General features: G+C 52.8%; 5 protein-coding genes across 5 annotated transcripts; 1 reads left to right on the top strand and 4 right to left on the bottom strand.

Moving 5' to 3' along the window:
• Nucleotides 1-349: 349 nt before the first annotated feature.
• Nucleotides 350-2,066, bottom strand: SCP_0302360 (hypothetical protein; the record flags this gene model as incomplete). Its single annotated transcript, XM_027755633.1, has 5 exons — nt 350-473; nt 544-1,024; nt 1,081-1,252; nt 1,311-1,766; nt 1,827-2,066. The coding sequence occupies 5 exons, from the start codon at nt 2,064-2,066 to the stop codon at nt 350-352; spliced, it is 1,473 nt and encodes a 490-aa protein (XP_027611434.1).
• A 1,328-nt stretch (nt 2,067-3,394) lies between these two features.
• On the bottom strand, nt 3,395-3,945 carry SCP_0302350 (hypothetical protein; the record flags this gene model as incomplete). The annotated part of the gene is made up of 4 exons (XM_027755632.1): nt 3,395-3,487; nt 3,559-3,654; nt 3,721-3,833; nt 3,894-3,945. 4 exons carry the CDS (start codon nt 3,943-3,945, stop codon nt 3,395-3,397), a joined length of 354 nt encoding a protein of 117 aa, XP_027611433.1.
• A 2,385-nt stretch (nt 3,946-6,330) lies between these two features.
• SCP_0302340 (Microsomal signal peptidase subunit 3) lies at nt 6,331-7,885 on the bottom strand (the record flags this gene model as incomplete). Its single annotated transcript, XM_027755631.1, has 5 exons — nt 6,331-6,457; nt 6,839-6,951; nt 7,489-7,565; nt 7,619-7,692; nt 7,743-7,885. 5 exons carry the CDS (start codon nt 7,883-7,885, stop codon nt 6,331-6,333), a joined length of 534 nt encoding a protein of 177 aa, XP_027611432.1.
• Nucleotides 7,886-8,099: 214 nt separating this feature from the next.
• SCP_0302330 (glycerol-3-phosphate-acyltransferase) lies at nt 8,100-10,522 on the top strand (the record flags this gene model as incomplete). Its single annotated transcript, XM_027755630.1, has 10 exons — nt 8,100-8,224; nt 8,285-8,328; nt 8,386-8,430; nt 8,486-8,811; nt 8,868-8,878; nt 8,931-9,071; nt 9,118-9,210; nt 9,257-9,738; nt 9,804-9,816; nt 9,868-10,522. 10 exons carry the CDS (start codon nt 8,100-8,102, stop codon nt 10,520-10,522), a joined length of 1,935 nt encoding a protein of 644 aa, XP_027611431.1.
• Nucleotides 10,523-10,864: 342 nt separating this feature from the next.
• On the bottom strand, nt 10,865-16,440 carry SCP_0302320 (Adenylate cyclase; the record flags this gene model as incomplete). The annotated part of the gene is made up of 5 exons (XM_027755629.1): nt 10,865-13,217; nt 13,272-14,884; nt 14,934-15,091; nt 15,141-16,149; nt 16,198-16,440. 5 exons carry the CDS (start codon nt 16,438-16,440, stop codon nt 10,865-10,867), a joined length of 5,376 nt encoding a protein of 1,791 aa, XP_027611430.1.
• Between the last annotated feature and the right edge of the window lie 857 nt (nt 16,441-17,297).

Genomic DNA, 17,297 nt, shown 5'->3' with positions numbered 1-17,297 from the left:
AATTACTGGAACTGCAGAGTTATGTACCACAGTGCATCGATTCGATTGAGTTGTAGTAGCCGCCCTCGAGAGCTCCGACGGACTGAATTTGTCGGCAGAAGAGCTGTGAACCCGATTCTACTCTAGATCAGATTCACGTCCATAGATATCTCATAATTATAATAACAAGCTCTATTGCATCGTCACATCCTACGACAAACGCTACAGATTACAGATAACAGCTAACAGCTAACCGCAAAGACGCCGCGACATGATGACTGCAGATAGATAAATATGTTAACGGGAGATGAAATATGTGGGGTATCATCGACGGGATGGGTACGTTGTTTGACATGCGAAGCAGACTGAATCAGACTACGGGCAGGAGCGGTGGTACTACCGGGATAGAGTCCTTGTCGTAGAGCAGTTTCGGCCGCATGCCCCTACGCGACACGTCGGGATAGACACACTTGAGGTTGCGCCGAGCACACTGACTAAAGTAAAATAGCAAGAGGTCAGCGATCGAAGCAAGCAGGTATAACCAGCATCGCAAGGAGAACGCACTTGCATGTCCGATCCTTCTTCCCCGGGGGTGGACTTCCACAAGCGATCTTGCGCTTGCGACAGAAAAGACACGCCAAGGTGAGCGGCCTCTTCGGGTTATCCTCTACGAGGGGTGGCGAGTGCGTCACTGTCGGGGCAGAGGAGACGCCGGAGTGCATGGAACCATGAATAGCGAGCGAATGATTCCCCCCCACCGCTGGAGGTCGGAGCGTGGGCCACGGATGCGGCTGAGGCGCGTGGATGTGCGAAGTGAATGGATATTCTGTCTCAGTGAAGCGAGGATAAGAGTAGGGACAGGGCGGAGAGTTGTGCAGTGCGACGGCATAATGTCGCCGCTGCTGGGGTGGCTGAGAGATTGGCTGAGATTGGGACTGAACAGATGCGAGAGCGAGATAGTTCGCGTCCGATTGGGGGTATGGGTAGTGGTGGTCATACTCACTGGCCGCCCAGCGGTCAGCAGAATCCTTGTTCGCGCTGTGATCTGACGTAAAAGTGTGAGGCCGGATTTTCAGGCAGTCGTTCATCCTTACTACACACCTAGGTTGTCGTCATACTGCGTGTGTCCCATGAGAAGCTCGGGTTGCGAAAAAGCAGGGACATGACTCCGATCTTGCGGGTTCGGGTTCGGGTAGCCAGAAGAGATGTCGCCGCGTACGTCAGGACAAGCAGACGAGCTGGCATGTTGTGACGAGTGTGAGAGACCAGAACCCTGGATGATGAGGTCAGAACGACGTCGATAAGAATAAAAAGTATTCACGGTTACTTACCGGGTAGTACTGCGTGTATGCTTCTCCAGGAAGCTGTGCGTTTACGGGAACGCTGAAGAAGGTGCTTGTTTCAACGGGAGAACTCAAAGAATCAGGGAAGATCTCCGAGTCGGAGACTGCGGATGTTGATGGATAGAACGAGGTGCGAGAAGATTCGCTGTAGTTCGAATTGAGCACGCGGTCTCGAAACGCTCGCGTGGAACCAGAAACGGTAGCAGGAGAATGCCCGCCCACCGTTTGCTGGCCCTGAGGAGTCTCGCTAGCAGATATGTACGAAGGCTGCAGTTCATGGTAGTGCTCGTCGGGAGATAGTTGCTGCGGCGACAGGCTGCCCTCCTGGTATTCCTGCCGGTGTGGCCAGATGCCGTTGTGCCCAGGCAAGAAATTTTCATAGCCGTGCTTCGTCCACTTTAATGAATCGGCACCATTTGGATCGACGCGGCCGCAGCATGCCTGCTATAGAACAGCAGACTGAGCGAACGCGGGAGGCGAATGGATGAACCAGTAATCACGAACCTGATCGAAGAAAGGTAAGCTGCCTTCCTGATAGAAGTCGGAATGTGCGACGTTATGGGAAGGGCTGCAACTGGCGGGAGACCCGCCAGAGGCCGCCTGGTCGGAACTGTGGCAGAACTGGTGTCCTGCAATCTGGTATGGGTAGGTTCTGTCGTCGTACGGCACGTCCACTGGAGTAGGAAGGAACTCCGGGTCAGACTCTACGTCTGTAGCGGAGAGCGGAAGTGAGTGTTGGGACATGATGCTAAAAAGGCAGGTTAGTAGGTTACGTGGATGGAGTGGACCACAGTGAGGAGTTGGAGGTTAAAGGAACAGTGGGCACTGGTCGGACGCATCCCTTGAATTTATAGGTTTCCATGAAGAGACAAAGCTTAATAAATGGGAGACGTCGTCAACAACTCCGAAGCGACAAAGGGTCGCGAACTTGTCTAAATGCTGGCGTGCCGGCCAAGCACCGGCAGTCATCTGATGGCTACTATATCTTGATATCGCCCACGGGAAGTCCGTATTCTAGGACAACGCCCGCGACACCAACCTAAATTCAAGACTCACGTTAATCAGAAGCCTAACCTCCCCCGTATCTCGTGTCAATCCTGGCATAGCACGCATTCCATCACCGTCATCTACGATAATCTGACGATATCTGGTCGACAGTATCAGCCGTATTGTCTATTGTGAGGGACGCACTTGTTCTCTGTGTTGGAAACCTTTTGTCATAGCGATTATTCTGGGCGCAGTACCATGCGCTCGGCAATACCCTTATGGACTTCCCATTGCCTCGAGGCCAGCCAATCCCAGAGCCCAATCTCACCGGCAGAGCGTGGTCTTGCCGCTGAAAAAACACCTTGACACGTTTCTGGACAGCTTCTGGGTTCCGAATACAAACACAACACGTAGTTTCAGTCCGGAAAATGTCTGACGCGCAAATGGCGATGTGCACTCCTTGTTCTTCTTCCAATAATGGCCAGGCGCGTTGCACGCACATGGCTTTCGTTCATCTCCTGGCGATTGTATTTGATTAAACTCTGATGACCATGCAGCTATGGTATCGCGACTATCGCATCGCATGAAGGAGTGCTAGCTTTTGCACCTTGCTCCATCCGTGCCGCGAGCCGCACCACAGATACGATGGCACCGCAATGTCGGTTCGACTTCCAAGTGTGTTCGACCCGGCGCGTGCATATCGGCGAGTCACCCCTGCGAGGTTAAGACAAATTCTACATTCCAGTCAGCCTCGCCCATCACGATCGACCGAGCGAGAGGTTGTTTGCCCTGTTGCTGGCGTAGCCTCGATGCGGCCGGATGCGAACTACGCAGAAAGTATCCCGCCGACCTTGAGAAGGGACTTTCGGTCCACATAACGGGAGTCTGTTCGATCAGCATAGCAAGCCAAAACGGTACTGGCTTTGACTTACGACTCGTGCTGCTGGCGTTAGTTCGTATGGTGACAGGTAAAAATCCCAGGAACAATGATGGTATGCCTGAAAGCGTCAACGGTTACCGTACTTGGTTATTTCAAACAACCATATCGTCGCGTATCGTCGAGTCGTCGACGCTTACCTTTAGTTTTATCTACTAGGCTGAGAGGATGGAGAACATTTCTCCAAATGGAATGCTGTCGAAATCAGGCTCGCACGTTGCCTCGAATGCATTTCATTTAGCTGGGAAAAGAACATGGCGAGCCTTAGCTGCGTAAAGTCCCAACTCTGCACATATGGCTGTGTGCAAATACCTTGTTTGATAGATAGATCCACACGTGTAGTGACCTGCTCAGGATGCATGGATGCGCGTCGGCTCCCGCTGAGCGCTGAGCAGTCAATGTCGAAGGCTGGATGATGAGCATCGGTGAGCGGCGCACACGCGATTTGGGGTTGGCTTGAATGCCTGAGCCTACCAAGTCCTGTCGGGCGTTGATCACCGTCGGACTGACGGCTTCTGTTGGGGTAGTTATGGAACAGAAGGATTCCGCCGGAGTGAGGCTCTCAGCCGCTCTGTTCTGCACACAGTCTGACATGGTGTGTCGAAGGTATCACGCTCACATTCAGCGCACAGAGCTAGAAGACACACCGTTGACCAAATCAGAGTGGACTGCACACCGGGAACCTCCTTGCGACCGCATTAACTTCTGAATAGCTGCTGTAAAGGCTGCATCGTTGCGTCAGGATAGCCATCGTCGAGCAGGGTTGAAGAAGCCCGAATTCTCCATCTCTATGGCGGCATTCCAATAAGGCTTCTTCTATTCGAGTCACCGTGCAAGGGGATGATTCTATCGAGAAACTCGAAAGGAGAGAGAAACCCGGGGTTTGGCGGGAAACCACTCACGAAATCTTGGTGGGCTTCTGCTCTTCCGGCCGGTTGACAGATGTCGGGCAGGGTGTCGGCGAGGTCGGTGTCTTACTGACCGTACTGATGAAGAGCGACGAGGTGAATGTTACTGGCCTTGCCGTCGTCTGCAGGGGACTCTCAGGCGCCGCAGCGCGTGCTACTATGTCGTTGAAGCTCGTCAAGGTAATAAGTCGACCGTTTGTGACTGTGTCTCTTCAAACCGTATGAGCGCAGATGACCTTCGGCATTGCAAAGGAGCTTCCGAACAAAGACTTGAGACTCCGTGAACGCCTTTCAAGGGTTGTCAGACGCAATCGCCACTTGTACGCCCATACATATCCTAGTCCTCGGGAAAGCCATACCAGTATCCGGCGATCAGGATGTAGGCGTCACTCGGCCCGGCCAGACTGTCAGACCCAGTTGAGAAACTCTGGTTCCGGGGGTTTCTCAAGAGAATTATCCCCGCGCAAGGTGCGAACTGCCAACCCGTCAATCCGCTTCGCTATCTTCCGAGAATGCTAGGAAAGCACGTTCCCATGAGACCACAAGAAGCGATGGGGTCAAACTTACAGAGACACAAATGACGAAGAGGTCCGGCAAAATCAAGGAGGTGGTCCACTTCTGTTCGCGTCGGACGCTTAGATTTGCAATCGCTGTCAAAACAGATACGGATTTGGTCAGGTCCAAGCCGTCGTAGGCCGGATTGGGGCTCAGCGAAGTGTGCACACGATCCGAAGATGAATAAACCTGCAAACCTTGAACGAAGAACACTGCAGTGTCCCAACGTAAGGGATATATTCAATCTGGAAATTTCGGACAATCGGGTAGGAGTCTTGCGTGGAGAAGCCCGCCACAGGATTCAACCGCCAAGAGGGGGACCTGAAAAATTACAAGGTCGGCGCTGGCAGTTAATACAGAATGCACCCTCGATGCAACCCCCATGGTTCCCTCCAAGTATGAATGTCGGACAGTAGCGACAAGCGTCTTTGACTGGAGGTTAATGTGGGCTTGCGCAAGAAGTGCGGCTACATTAGCTGTGCGCTGTGGGTGTGACAACCGTGTGGTGAGTACGTTGGCCGAGCCAGTACGCAGGTGTCCGTCAGGTACCCTGCCCGATTTTCGGGACTCGTGTATCTCATCTCCAACTCACTGCCTCGCGAGCTGAGACTGCAGAACCATGATCGTCGCTCGGGCTCATGCAGCCATGCTCCACCATCGTGACAACCTTCCGAGCTCGCTGAGTGCTGAGTGTGGCGGGGGAAAGATAATCACCGCGGCGAACATGAACGCCAACAGCGCGGCCCTGGGAGACAGCTGGCAGAACCATGGAATCTAGCGCACTCGCGTTCTGTGGCCCGAATCCACCATACTTCTGTCTTTTGCTATCCACATCGGCGTGTAAACATTTTTAGCCATATAAAACAAGCGACTGGCGATGCTATGGATGGCCCGGGGGGGCGTTATCGCCGCGATGATAGCGATGGACTCACGCTGGCTCGTCCGATTGGTAGAATTTCAACTGAGCTTGTCTGATTTGCTCCAGGAGATAGCCATACTTCTATATTCCAGAAAAGGCAGGAAGCACCAACCAGCAGCCAGTTGTCCGGGTGCTGCATTCAGATGACGCGTGCGAGCGAAGTCTGCGCCACATATGAAACTCCAGAGCTACTGACCACAGTCAGCATGTGAGGCCCGGGATGGTAAAGAAGCGCACATAACTATACCGCATAGCCCAGAACCCAAAATCACGCCTGTACATCACGCGACGCCACCGCATGCCAACCTCGGGCACAGCGCATGAAGATCTGCGCGGGCTCTATCGAATTCAGACCAGGTTCAACTGGACCCCGGCGTGTTGTGCCCCGTGTATTCTTACTCGTCGCCTAATTTTGGAATCTCCGTCGGTAGAAAATCTGCAAGCGACTGCAGTGTGGGGGGTAGATCGACCCCAGATCAAACTTGGCCGTTGAAGCTTGAAGATGTTCGGGCGACCGCACTGCAACATACGGCAGACAAGGTGCAGACGATAAGTCTATCTCATCTCGATTTTCGCGCAATAACTTATCAGGAAATGCAGGAGACCACAAGCAAATCGCACCTCCGACGATCCCTATTACTGGTATTGGTAAACGCGTGTAATCGATGACAGAGGCCAGGGTATAACCGTACCCTCCAGCCGTCAGGATAGCTGGTGCTGCTCAGGAAAGGCGACGGGCTCCAGTGTCCGTCCTGCCTCACCGTAGGTCAACAGACCGACGTACGGCATAATGTTGTACTTCAGCGTGTAATTTGCTGGCGGGACATTCCTAAATTGCGGAAGCAGGACGGTCAGTGAGCGGTTATGCGTATGGTAGAAATTTTATCCAACGAAAGTTGCAATCAGTGCATCAGCGGCTACAGCGTTCACCATAAATGGGTGTACAGAGGGAAAAGGCCGGAGCAGCTAGATGCCAAGATAGAAAAATACAAAGGCATTCATTGGGTGCATGGCTGCGCGATCTATACGGTAGAATACACACACAGATGACGAGAAGCCGTGACACGTTCTGGACATGTCAGGTTAGGAAGCACGCAGCACTTGCTCACGACAATCAATGTGGCACCCCCAAGCCACCAACTCCATATCCAAGCGGTACCATACCGGAAAAAAAACATGCAAGAGAAGACAGATCTTAACGAACACACACCTGAACGACGTGCTCATCTCCCGAAAAATGTACTTGTTGCGGCCTGCAATCGCGATGTGCGCGTCCTCCTTGCGACGCACTATGCGATCCCAGATGACAACTTCGTTTGCCACCTGCAGGCGGTGAATTGTCAGCATGATAGACATGGAGAGTTAGCAGAGGGCTTGAGCATCTGAACATGAGGAGGGGGTGTTGCGCAAGCTAACGTATAAAATGTTAAAGGCACTCGTCGCGCGCGGAAGATAGCCACTATCATGCCCAACTCGTGCTTTGCGTGATGCAGGGAGAACCATTCGGCTATCCTAAGGATCAAGAACATTTCGGCACCATAAGGAGGTTCCATTCCGTGAACTGGAGCAGTGCAGTTTGCCTGCAAGAGAACCCATCGATGTCTCTTCGAACTGCGACTGATCAGTGCGGCGAAATTGTCAGGGGAGTACGGAACTAGACGCGACGACGCCCATCTCGTTCAGCATCATTCATCGAAAGAACACTCTGTTCGCAAGACGACACTGCCGCAAAGAATTTCGGAAAAGATCAAGGACGCTTTTCTCAACAAGTTGTTGAACCCAACGATTTTTCTCGAACAATTGTCCAGTTTCGACAAACGTCCATAGGGCAAACAAGCACAGCTGCACGGATTGACTCACCCCCTGCTTGTTGGTATACTCAGCGCTGACATACATGAACAATTGCTTCGTATTCCAGTTAAACAAAGGCGTCAAATCTGGTTGCTGTGAGTATGCGACTGCATACCGCCGAAAAGACCGGACTACGCACCCGCAGTAACATTGAAGTTAACAAAGGCGAACTCTTGATGCTTTTTCGCATACCGTCGAGCGTTACCAGGGACACTGGTACAAAGGAAGTGAGAATCTAGATCGCATAGCAACTGAGTACTGACACTTGTACCGATGCGACGACGACTTCTGCTGTGGGGTTTACTGTGAAAAGCAAGGACGATACAGCTACTGCACCAAGCAGAACCATAAGGCACGACGACAGCAGCGCAGAGAGGTTGTTGATGCGCGCGTATATGGTATGCATGGTGAGTACACCGCCAAAAGACCCGACCGAGTTGTTTCAAGCGTTGATAGAGCTCTCTAAGCGTATTGGCGCCCAAAGGGAGCACGTGCCTGGCACGTGCACACCAAGGACCTCTCGGGCGGCTATTAAGCGGTCGCAAACGTCCAAGGCCGCCACTTCAGGCTGCAGTGAGGGACGCTCCCCCTGTCCCTTACCATCATCTCTATCCAGCGAAATGCAGGACGCATATGTTCTACACCGATTTTTCAGGCAGATCGCCAGCTGGGCTGTCGTCTCTTTCTTCTCCGAGATCCATGTCATTGGTGGCGAACATGTTCCTCTGGACGGACCCATCATTGTGTACGTGCATCTTGCATTGCTCGCACAGATTGCAACGCTCACGTATTTGGATTTGATCAGGACGGCTACCCATCATAATATGATGTTGGACCCTGCTGTGTTGTGTGAGCACATACGCTTTAACCCCGACGCACCCGACACTCATCGCACTTGGGCCACAGCATCAGTGTTTCCGTTTAAGCGTATCCTTCATTATTGGGCGAAATGTGAGCATTATATAGTGTATTTCTGGGCCTTTGACTAACAGATTGGTGGCACCAGCGACTTTGTTCAAGAACCCTGCAGTAAAGTATGCCCTGACATCTGCCGGCAACATTCCAGTCGACCGTAAGGCGCATGACCGCCGCAAGCTCTTCCACGGTACTTTCGACGCGCTTGCGTGTGGCTCTGCTGTGGCCTTGTTCCCAGAAGGAACATCTTACACCGAACCCAGGATCATGCAGGTTAAAGACGGCGCTGCATGGGCAGCATTAGAGTACACTAAGTGGGCCCAAGAGCACCCTGATAAGGTACAACCGGGTGCGGAGCGCGTTGTGATCAACACTGCTGCGATTGTGTACACGAACAAGACCAAGTATCGTAGCCAGGTGGGCGTCTTACTTACTCAGTGTATCGTGTGACTCACGTATGTCTGTCTCAATAGGTTATTATGGAGTACGTATCTGTTGACATACAATCTGTTGCTGTTTAACTGGAATCGGCACAGATTTGGTCCTCCTATCACGATGGAACCGTACCTAGAGCAGTTTGTGTCCGCTGAGAAGGGTGCTCCTCGGGCAGCTGTTAAGCGACTAAGTGCCGCCATTGAGAACCAGTTGGTCGAAGCGACGGTTAACGCATCTGACTGGTCGGTCGTTCGTTCCTCTCGTGGATGCATAGTTAACATCCTACAGGGACACACTGTATGTCGCGCGCATGGCGAGAGATCTCCTATGGGACGATGAGAAGTCAATCAACCTGGACGAGTTCGTGACAATATCACAGACGTATGCACCCGCTATGTTTTTTTGGCTGGTACTTAACGTGTCCTAGGCTGGTAGACCTGTTTGCCACACCCGATCTTGTCCCGAACATTAATGCAATCAAGCGATATCTGCTCGCGTACTACTCCCTGCTCCAGACAACACATCTCACTAATTCTGTGCTCACGTCATTGCCTCTCCCCAAATCGCTGGACCCAAACAACCCTACTCCGCTCCCGAGCCGATTGTTCACTCTGACGCTCCTCATCCGCGACTCGGTCGCATTGCTTGTACGTCTTCCGCTTTTCCTCGTCCCACTCATTGTGCACGCGCCCGCGTACGCCATCGCCCGTTTCGGTGCGCGCCTTGCAGAGGATGAGGAAGAGACGCAGGCGCAGAATAAAGTCGTCTTCGGCTTACTGTTCCTACTGATGATGTACCCCGCTGCTTTCTTCTTCCTCTGGGCAATCTTGCGGTTCACGCCGATTGGCGCAGTCATTGCTGTTACGGTGGTATATCTATTTGCTATGTATCACAATAGATTAATCAACGGTAAGTCTCTCATCATGGCGTGTAAGTGACGATAACGCGAGCACGATCTCTCTCTCACATGACAGATACTTACCAACGGTGAGTATTCATTTGCCCCCGTCTCGCTGCGGAAGACTGACAGCCCATCAGCGCAAAACGCCTCGTCGCCGCATGGCGCGTCCTCGTCGGAGTCTGGGCACCCAAGAAGTGGGATGTCTCCCTCTCCGTACTGGCCCAATACGCAACCCCCCGGATTCCGCCTGAGAACCCCTGGATTGACCGCTCGAAGATCAGGACCAAGTCCAGTCCTGCGACCCTTCCCCCCGAGCAACCGAGCAGCCCATCGACCTCCAAGCCTGCATCCAAGAAGGCTCGCCGTCCACCCACACGCCGCCTCGTCAGGCACGTCCTCCGCGCACGGGGAGAAGCCGCTAAAGCGCTGGCCTCGCTCTTCGCCCAGCTCGTGGGGCCGCAGGCCGCCGGCAAGCGCGTCTGTGCCTCCGCGCACCTCGCACGCGCGTTCGGCGGGGAGGTCGACGAGAGCCGTGCTGCAGGCACCGAGACGCCAGAGGGCCTCGAGGTCCCCGTCGAGCCCACCGGCTGGCGGCCTGCGCTTGAGGTGATCTCGTTCCTGCGCAAGCGCGGTGCCAAGATTGCAGCGTTGGCGGAGCGGGTCGAGGGTGACTGGGCGGCGCTCAGTAGCGAGGGAGAGGATAGTGATGCGCCGAACGGGGAGGGTGACAACGACAAGTACAGCGATGTCGTGTGGGTACCATCTAGTCATGGGTCGCCGGAAGACCATTGAGCATTCTCTATCTCATTCTATCTATTGGTGTTGAACTACGGTTTTGATCGTCTGCATCACATGTTCTATACACTACAGGATCTATTGGATATTAGTCGTGGCACCATTGTTCTCACCATGAGTTATGTGAAGCGGCCCACGTTGCCGTCATTGGGCTGTGATCGGGCTATGGTCGAACCGCAGGCGTTCATGTTGCATGGTCACAATAGAATCCGCAAAGCCTATGTACATATGCAGGAAATAATGATATACCACAATAAGCCAATGCAGTGATGTGGGGAATAGTGCAAAAGTGGCAGACTAGCGAAGGACAATGTCAGAACACAAAACGATATGTTGGTATCACAGGGCAGGGGGGATAGAATTAGGGAGAACCGAAGAGGGTAACATCGACAGGAGTGACTGCAACGTTCCTGGCTGCGCTGACTCAGACAATCCTTGAATCTTCACCATACGGTTCAGCGCAATCATGTTGAGCGCATTCTCGATCCTCGTCGTCAGCGAATCCAGCAGTAACATCAACTCCATGTCTGAGGCGTTATCCATCGCCGGGAGCAATACCTTTGGATCGCCATAAAGGACTGTCGGAGGGTCCGAATGGCTGATGGGTCGCCCTTGCGGTCCGGCAGAGCTATCCTTGCGCTCGGGAGGTAGCCTAAAGACTCGTCCGGACGACAGTGTCTCGAGGCGTATACAGAGCAGCGCTAGTTCACGCATCTGGTCAACACTGAATTGGACTCGAGAACCGGACGAATTCGAAGCTGACTGGGTGTTGCGAAGGCCCTGTCGCCCTGCGAGTTGGTCGGGATATACCAATGATAGCATCTCCGGTAGTTCCAAACCCTTCAGTTTCACTTCACCCACAGGAACGACGACAGAACCTAGACGCCGAATGGCGTCAATTGCATATGGGGACTGGAGATGAGACTGGTCGGTCTCCATGCCTGTCTCGAATATCCGTGCATTGATCTCCCGCACGACATCTGCGCTGCACATAATCTGACCACCCGCTGCGCTACCGCTGATGCGAGCTGAGCGATTGACCATAGGACCAAAATAATCCATACGGTGGGTTATGGGGTCTGGCTCACATACTGGCTGACCGCAGTGAATGCCCATCCGAACGGACAGCCCACGAGCGATCAGCCTCCCGGTGGAATCGTATACTTCTTTCCCATCCTCGCATTCGAGAATCTCTAACGGCCAGTCGGCATGCAATAGTTGTACCTGCACACTCAAGGCCCACCACAGCGCATTGAGAGCCGTGGGGAACGAGCACATAAAAGCGTCACCTTCCGTCTTCACTTCGTACCCACCGCAGAACCTCAGCTGACGCCGGAGGAGGTTGTTGTGTAGCACCATTGCGGTCGCCATTCCAGCATTGACATCCCATAGATGCGTAGAATTTCGAATGTCAGTGAAAACCAAAGCGACGTGTCCCGTGGGTGGCTCCACCTCGTTGTCCAAGCGGGAAATGGCTTTGTTCTTGATCTCGTCTCTCTTGCGGCGTTTGAGTGACATGAATGTCTCTGCGTCAATCACTGACTCCATCGTCGGCTGGCGCGAGCGCAGACCCTTGGTGAACAGGTCGGCAACCGAAATAACCATAATCATGGTCGTCCCTTCAGCACCGTAGCTGATGGCAAAGTCTCGCAGCTTCTGTGCGGCGATCATGGGATCTGCCCTCTCCGAACGAGCGATGTCAACTGCGGTTTGGTATGAGACAACATCCCACAGCCCAGAATTACCCACGATCACAAATTCATCGGTGTCGTTCAACTGCCAGGTGCGTATGTGAGGCCGTGCATTGACGACTGGCAACATGTTGTAGAAGCCGAAGGAGCGCGCGACCTCCACCTCATCATTGACACATCCTTTGGGTGAGACCCAGCCCTCCGCTTGTCGTATGCGAGCAATTTCTGCACGGTTGAACGGATCGTGCTTGAGTGACAGCAACTCTGCAACGCCTTGGCGGGAAATGACCGCCAGGGCGTCACCAGCGTTGGCGACGTAGAGGGTCTGGTCGACGAAGTACAGCATAACACCCGATGCCCCACCCCGTACACTGAGCATTTCATGCATGATTGGATTGAGTGTGGAAGTAGCGCTGACGTTGGACATCTTGCGGGTCGGAAAGTTGGTGTAAAGCTCCTCGTATGCCCTTTTATACAACTCATCGTGCGCCTTTTTGTTCAGCTTCAGGAATGTGCGCCGCAACGCATCGGGAATGGTTTCGCTCCTCTGTTGAGCAATACGTTCCAACTCTTCTGAGAACACCTTTAGTAGTTCGTCGTGAAGTTGCTTATTGAGCGCAGGATTATTCGCTACGTGTGTAGCTCGACCAAACATGGCGAAGACTGCTTCGTGCTCCCGCTCACGAAATTGGGGTTTCACCAGATCGAGCATATTGAGGTGGTCTGTCCTGCCGAGGGTATCCGCGATTCCATATCCCATCCCATTGACTTCCGACACAGAGGTGCGTACCCGACGGTCCTCGTTCTCGTCTGGGATACTTGTTCCAAAGGTCGCAGTAACGTCCATTAGCCCGAGTATCCGCAACTGCGTCAGGCTAGAGAAATCGGCCAGAATTTTACGTCCTTGCGTGTCCTGCATGGGCTGCTTGTTCATATCCGGCCGTATCTCTAATCTTTTGTTGCCAGACAAATTGAGATACCGCAGATTTTGGTTGAAGTTCCTGTTATGGCAAATCGACTTCATAATAGGTCTACGAAATAGATTAGACACCTACCAGTTCCAATCGAACTGCCAGTTAAAGACGTTATACTTCAATATATTGCTGCCCACATCCAGAGCCATGAGGCTCGGAATCTTCCCCAGCTCCTTCGGCAGTGTCTGCAATTTGTTGCCATTCAAGAAGAGCACCTCGAGCTTCGACATGCGATGGAGATCCTCCGTAGGAATGGCCGACAGGCTATTTCCACTGAGATACAACTCCTTCAGGTCTGTCAGATTTCTGAAGAACGTCGATGGCATATCCTGGATCTCATTGAACGATAGATTCAATACGCGAAGCTCTTTTAACAGCGCAAGGGGATGAAGCGTGTCGTCCGTGAGCCGATTCTCGCCAAGATACAACTTCTCCAGAGAGAGCACGAGCGGTGGCAATGGCCGCGAGCCAGACGTTGATGCTTTCCTCTCATTATAGTCACTTCCAGGAAGACTCGATGTGGCAAGATCAGGAGATAACGAAACGTTAGTGGCATGATATGCATGGACGTGTGGGAGGCTCCACGAGCCAATGAAATTGGAGGTAACGTTGATGAGTTGAAGTGAAGCACAGCTCCACATAGTTGCCGGCAACTCAGCGAGGGAATTGTTGTGCGCTTCCAACGTCTCGAGCTTCTGCAATCGCCCGATGGTTGACGGGAGCGCAAGAAGCTGGTTGTTCGAGCAGGACAGATGGGTGAGCATAGTGAGTACACCGAGCGTATCTGGGATAGATCGAAGAGAATTGTGGTCAACTCGCAACGTCCTGAGGGAGGTGAGTTGGGCCAGAGCTACTTCATCCAGAGCCGACAGCTTTGCATGGGAGATGTCGAGTGAGGTCAGGGCAAATGGTTGTCCCATGGGCCCCAGTATAAGGTTGAGCTGGGTGATGTCATTGTGGGAAGCATCAAGCTGCTCAAGCGAACGTCCAAATGAGAGATCAAGAGCATGCACGGCGTTGTGATCTGCGAAGATCTGCTCGACTTTGGGAAGCATGGATACGACTGAAAGCTCTGCGATATGGTTCCTCCGACAATCTAGCATCCGCAGGCTGACGAGATTGAAGACGTCTATGGGGAACTTAGACACCTGATTTCCGACGATGATAAACCGCTCTAAGTCCTGCAGTCTACCAATTCCCTCCGGTAGCTCGCTAATCATGTTGAAGGAGATGTCTAGATCAACGAGGCCAGTGAGTTCACTGACGACCGAAGGGAGGTGACGGAAATGGTTGTTCGAGATATTGAGGTCCTTCAGCGCTTTCAGCGCAGGAAAGTAGGACGGAAGCTTATCCAATCTGTTGTTCTGCACCTTCAAAGAACGAAGTTCCGGAATTGCGTCGAGACCGGCATCGTCGAGATCGACAATGCGATTGCATGAGAGGTCAAGCCGATGAAGCGTGCGACAATGCCGGACGCTTTGCGGGACCTTCTTCATCGCCATATGTTGCAGCCGCAGCTCTCGCAGAGTCGTACATGACTGGATGAAGTCGAGTGGGATCTCAAGCATAGGGTTACGGGACAGATTGAGCAATACTATGGCTTCCGCGTGCGGGTACAACAGGACTGGAACCGTCCTGAGGCTCCGGCCAGTCAGATCGACCAAGTCGAAATTATCGAAGTTGAGCTCTTCATCCTGTAAGGAAAGTTAAGTATAAGGCGATGAACTCGCAGGCTGCACTTACCGCTGGACCAAGAGCATTGCTCTTGTAGACGAACTTCATCAAATACTTGGTGTCTTCCGCACCCAGTAAGTCGAGACCATCTGCGGGATCATAGCCTGCTTGCTCTAACCTTCGCCGTACGATACCAGCTGGTCGCTCGGTCGGTGCCAAGACACGCTCTAGATGAAAAATGAGCGTGACTAGCCTATTTGAGCTCAGTGCACTTACCTCTACCTCGTTCCTTCAGATACAGCCTGTGTGATTCCCGATCCGCATCCATGAGCAGTTTCTTCTTCAGCTGAGGTGTGAGCTCAGCAGCCGTCACGTCGAAGTCGATTGATACAACATGATAAGACCCATTAGCACGGTATATCCGGATGATATACTTTTTCGGTGCGGACGTGGCAGTGGAGACTCCGTCTGGTCTGCTACTAACAGTCTTCCGTCGTTTCCGCTTTGAATGTGGGCTAGAGCAGGGTACGCTGTCCTCAGAGCTAGAGTATTCTGGCACAAGTGGATCCTCGCCGTCTTTCTCCACGGCCCAGCTTTCAGGCGCTGTCCATGAGGGCGACGAGGTGTCATCGACTTCGTAAGTAGACGCTGATGTCTTGGGAGATATCTTGCGGCTATCGAAAGCGAGCGTGCTCGGCGCAAGTTTTCGGTGGGTCGATGGTAGAAAAGGATTGCTGAACATGTACGAAGGAGATGCCCGCGAGTTGTAGACTGAGGAGACAGACGAACTCGACTGATGAGATGACTCAAATCCGCTCGCCGTCTCCGGCGAGCCACTGTCCTGCGCCGATGGAAGGACTGAGAAATCGATGATGCCGTCCATGTGTTCAAGGTTTGTGTCAAGTTCGAAATGAGGCTCGGAGATCGGAGTAATTGGAAGTATCATATTTGATGACTTCTTCTTCGGGCGATGCCCACCCTTTCTATATGACGGCGGAGGGGAGGGCGGAAGCGGTGGAACAGGTTCGGCAGGAAGGCGAACATCGGAGCGAAGCCTGCTACGGGAGCGCTTCTTCATTATGCTTGTGAGAATACTCAGCGACGATTTGGACCTGCGAGAATCCGTGGATTGAACGGTCTCCGTGGAGTGTGTGCTTAGCGTGTCGGTATGACGATTCGGTATGAGGGTGATACTGGACGTACTAGGCTGGCGGGGAATGGAGAAAGAACTGAAAGAAGGCTTGGTTGAGAACCCAAACCGTTGAGGTTTGGGGGGCGGTGTGGGCTGCGAGTGAGTGAGCTACAAGGAGAAGGATATACGCAAGGAGCGCACCGGTTCAGATTCAACACCAGAGTCGGGGGCAAGCCAAGGTGCAATGATGAAATTGTCAGCATCTGTCGGGGGAACGTGTGGCTGGAGGTCTTGTGGCGGCAGCAAGTCCTGCGGAGCATCTTGCCCAACCTCATCTGAAAGGGCCAAGGTGATGGAGGAAGAGCTCGGCGCTGATGGAAGTGGGCGAGATCGAGCGTGCGGGAGAGATGACGTCGAAGCCCAAGGTGAAGCCATTGCAGTCATTGTGTGGCCACGGTAGAGCAGCGACTAGCTGTAACCAGCAGCGTCAAAGTTATCTCAGCGGCTAGGAGACCGCTGAATGGAGCTCACCTTATTCAGCGTAACTTCCAACGAGATGGTAAGCTGGCGTACCAGATCAAGCTTCCAGCGGTGCTGTTGTCAGGATATCTGGTTGTGGGTCTTCACTTGAGAACGACAATAGAGCAATGGCAGATGCTCACGCACATCCAATATTCAACCGCGGTCGGGATTACTAGACGCTGATCAATGAAACCATAAAAGAGTCTATCTCAGTTTGCTTGAGAGTGGAACGGCAAAACGCACGTACCAGAGATGGCTTTCAGTAGACGCTTGCACACGTACTATTTGAGGGACTCTTTAGGTGGAAGCTGAACGACAACAGTCCTCTCAAACATAGATGAAGCTTCTGGAGAATCCCGACCGCAATTTACGGCGTTCAAAGCGATTTCCCGGATAGCCACGGACGCCAGGCGAAGACAGAGAACAAAGGAGCAAGCTCGCTGCCGGCAACGACAGATGCCCCCAAGCGCCCAATGTTCTCTAGCTTATGCTGACTAAGCAGCAGTCATTAACCCAGAAAAGCACTTTGCCTGGCCTGTATATGTTGCGCAGAGATTTTCACCGGGAAAGTCGACGAAAAACATACGAAGTCTACCTATCGTATTCATCAAGGGTGATTTCCTCAATCTTGCAGCCAACTCAAAGCCAACTTTCAGAATAAGTCCGTGCAACAGTGGATGACGCTCAAAAGTCTCCGCCACTCGGAAACATGCGGCTACGAGACGCGATTCTGTTACATGCGGTATGTCTTGTTTCGACACCTCAAGAAACCATGTACT

This window comes from Sparassis crispa, assembly GCF_003851025.1.
Source record: "Sparassis crispa DNA, contig_000002F, whole genome shotgun sequence".
Classification (NCBI taxonomy): Eukaryota; Fungi; Basidiomycota; class Agaricomycetes; order Polyporales; family Sparassidaceae; genus Sparassis; species Sparassis crispa.
This window is presented reverse-complemented; position numbering and strand designations above follow the sequence as displayed.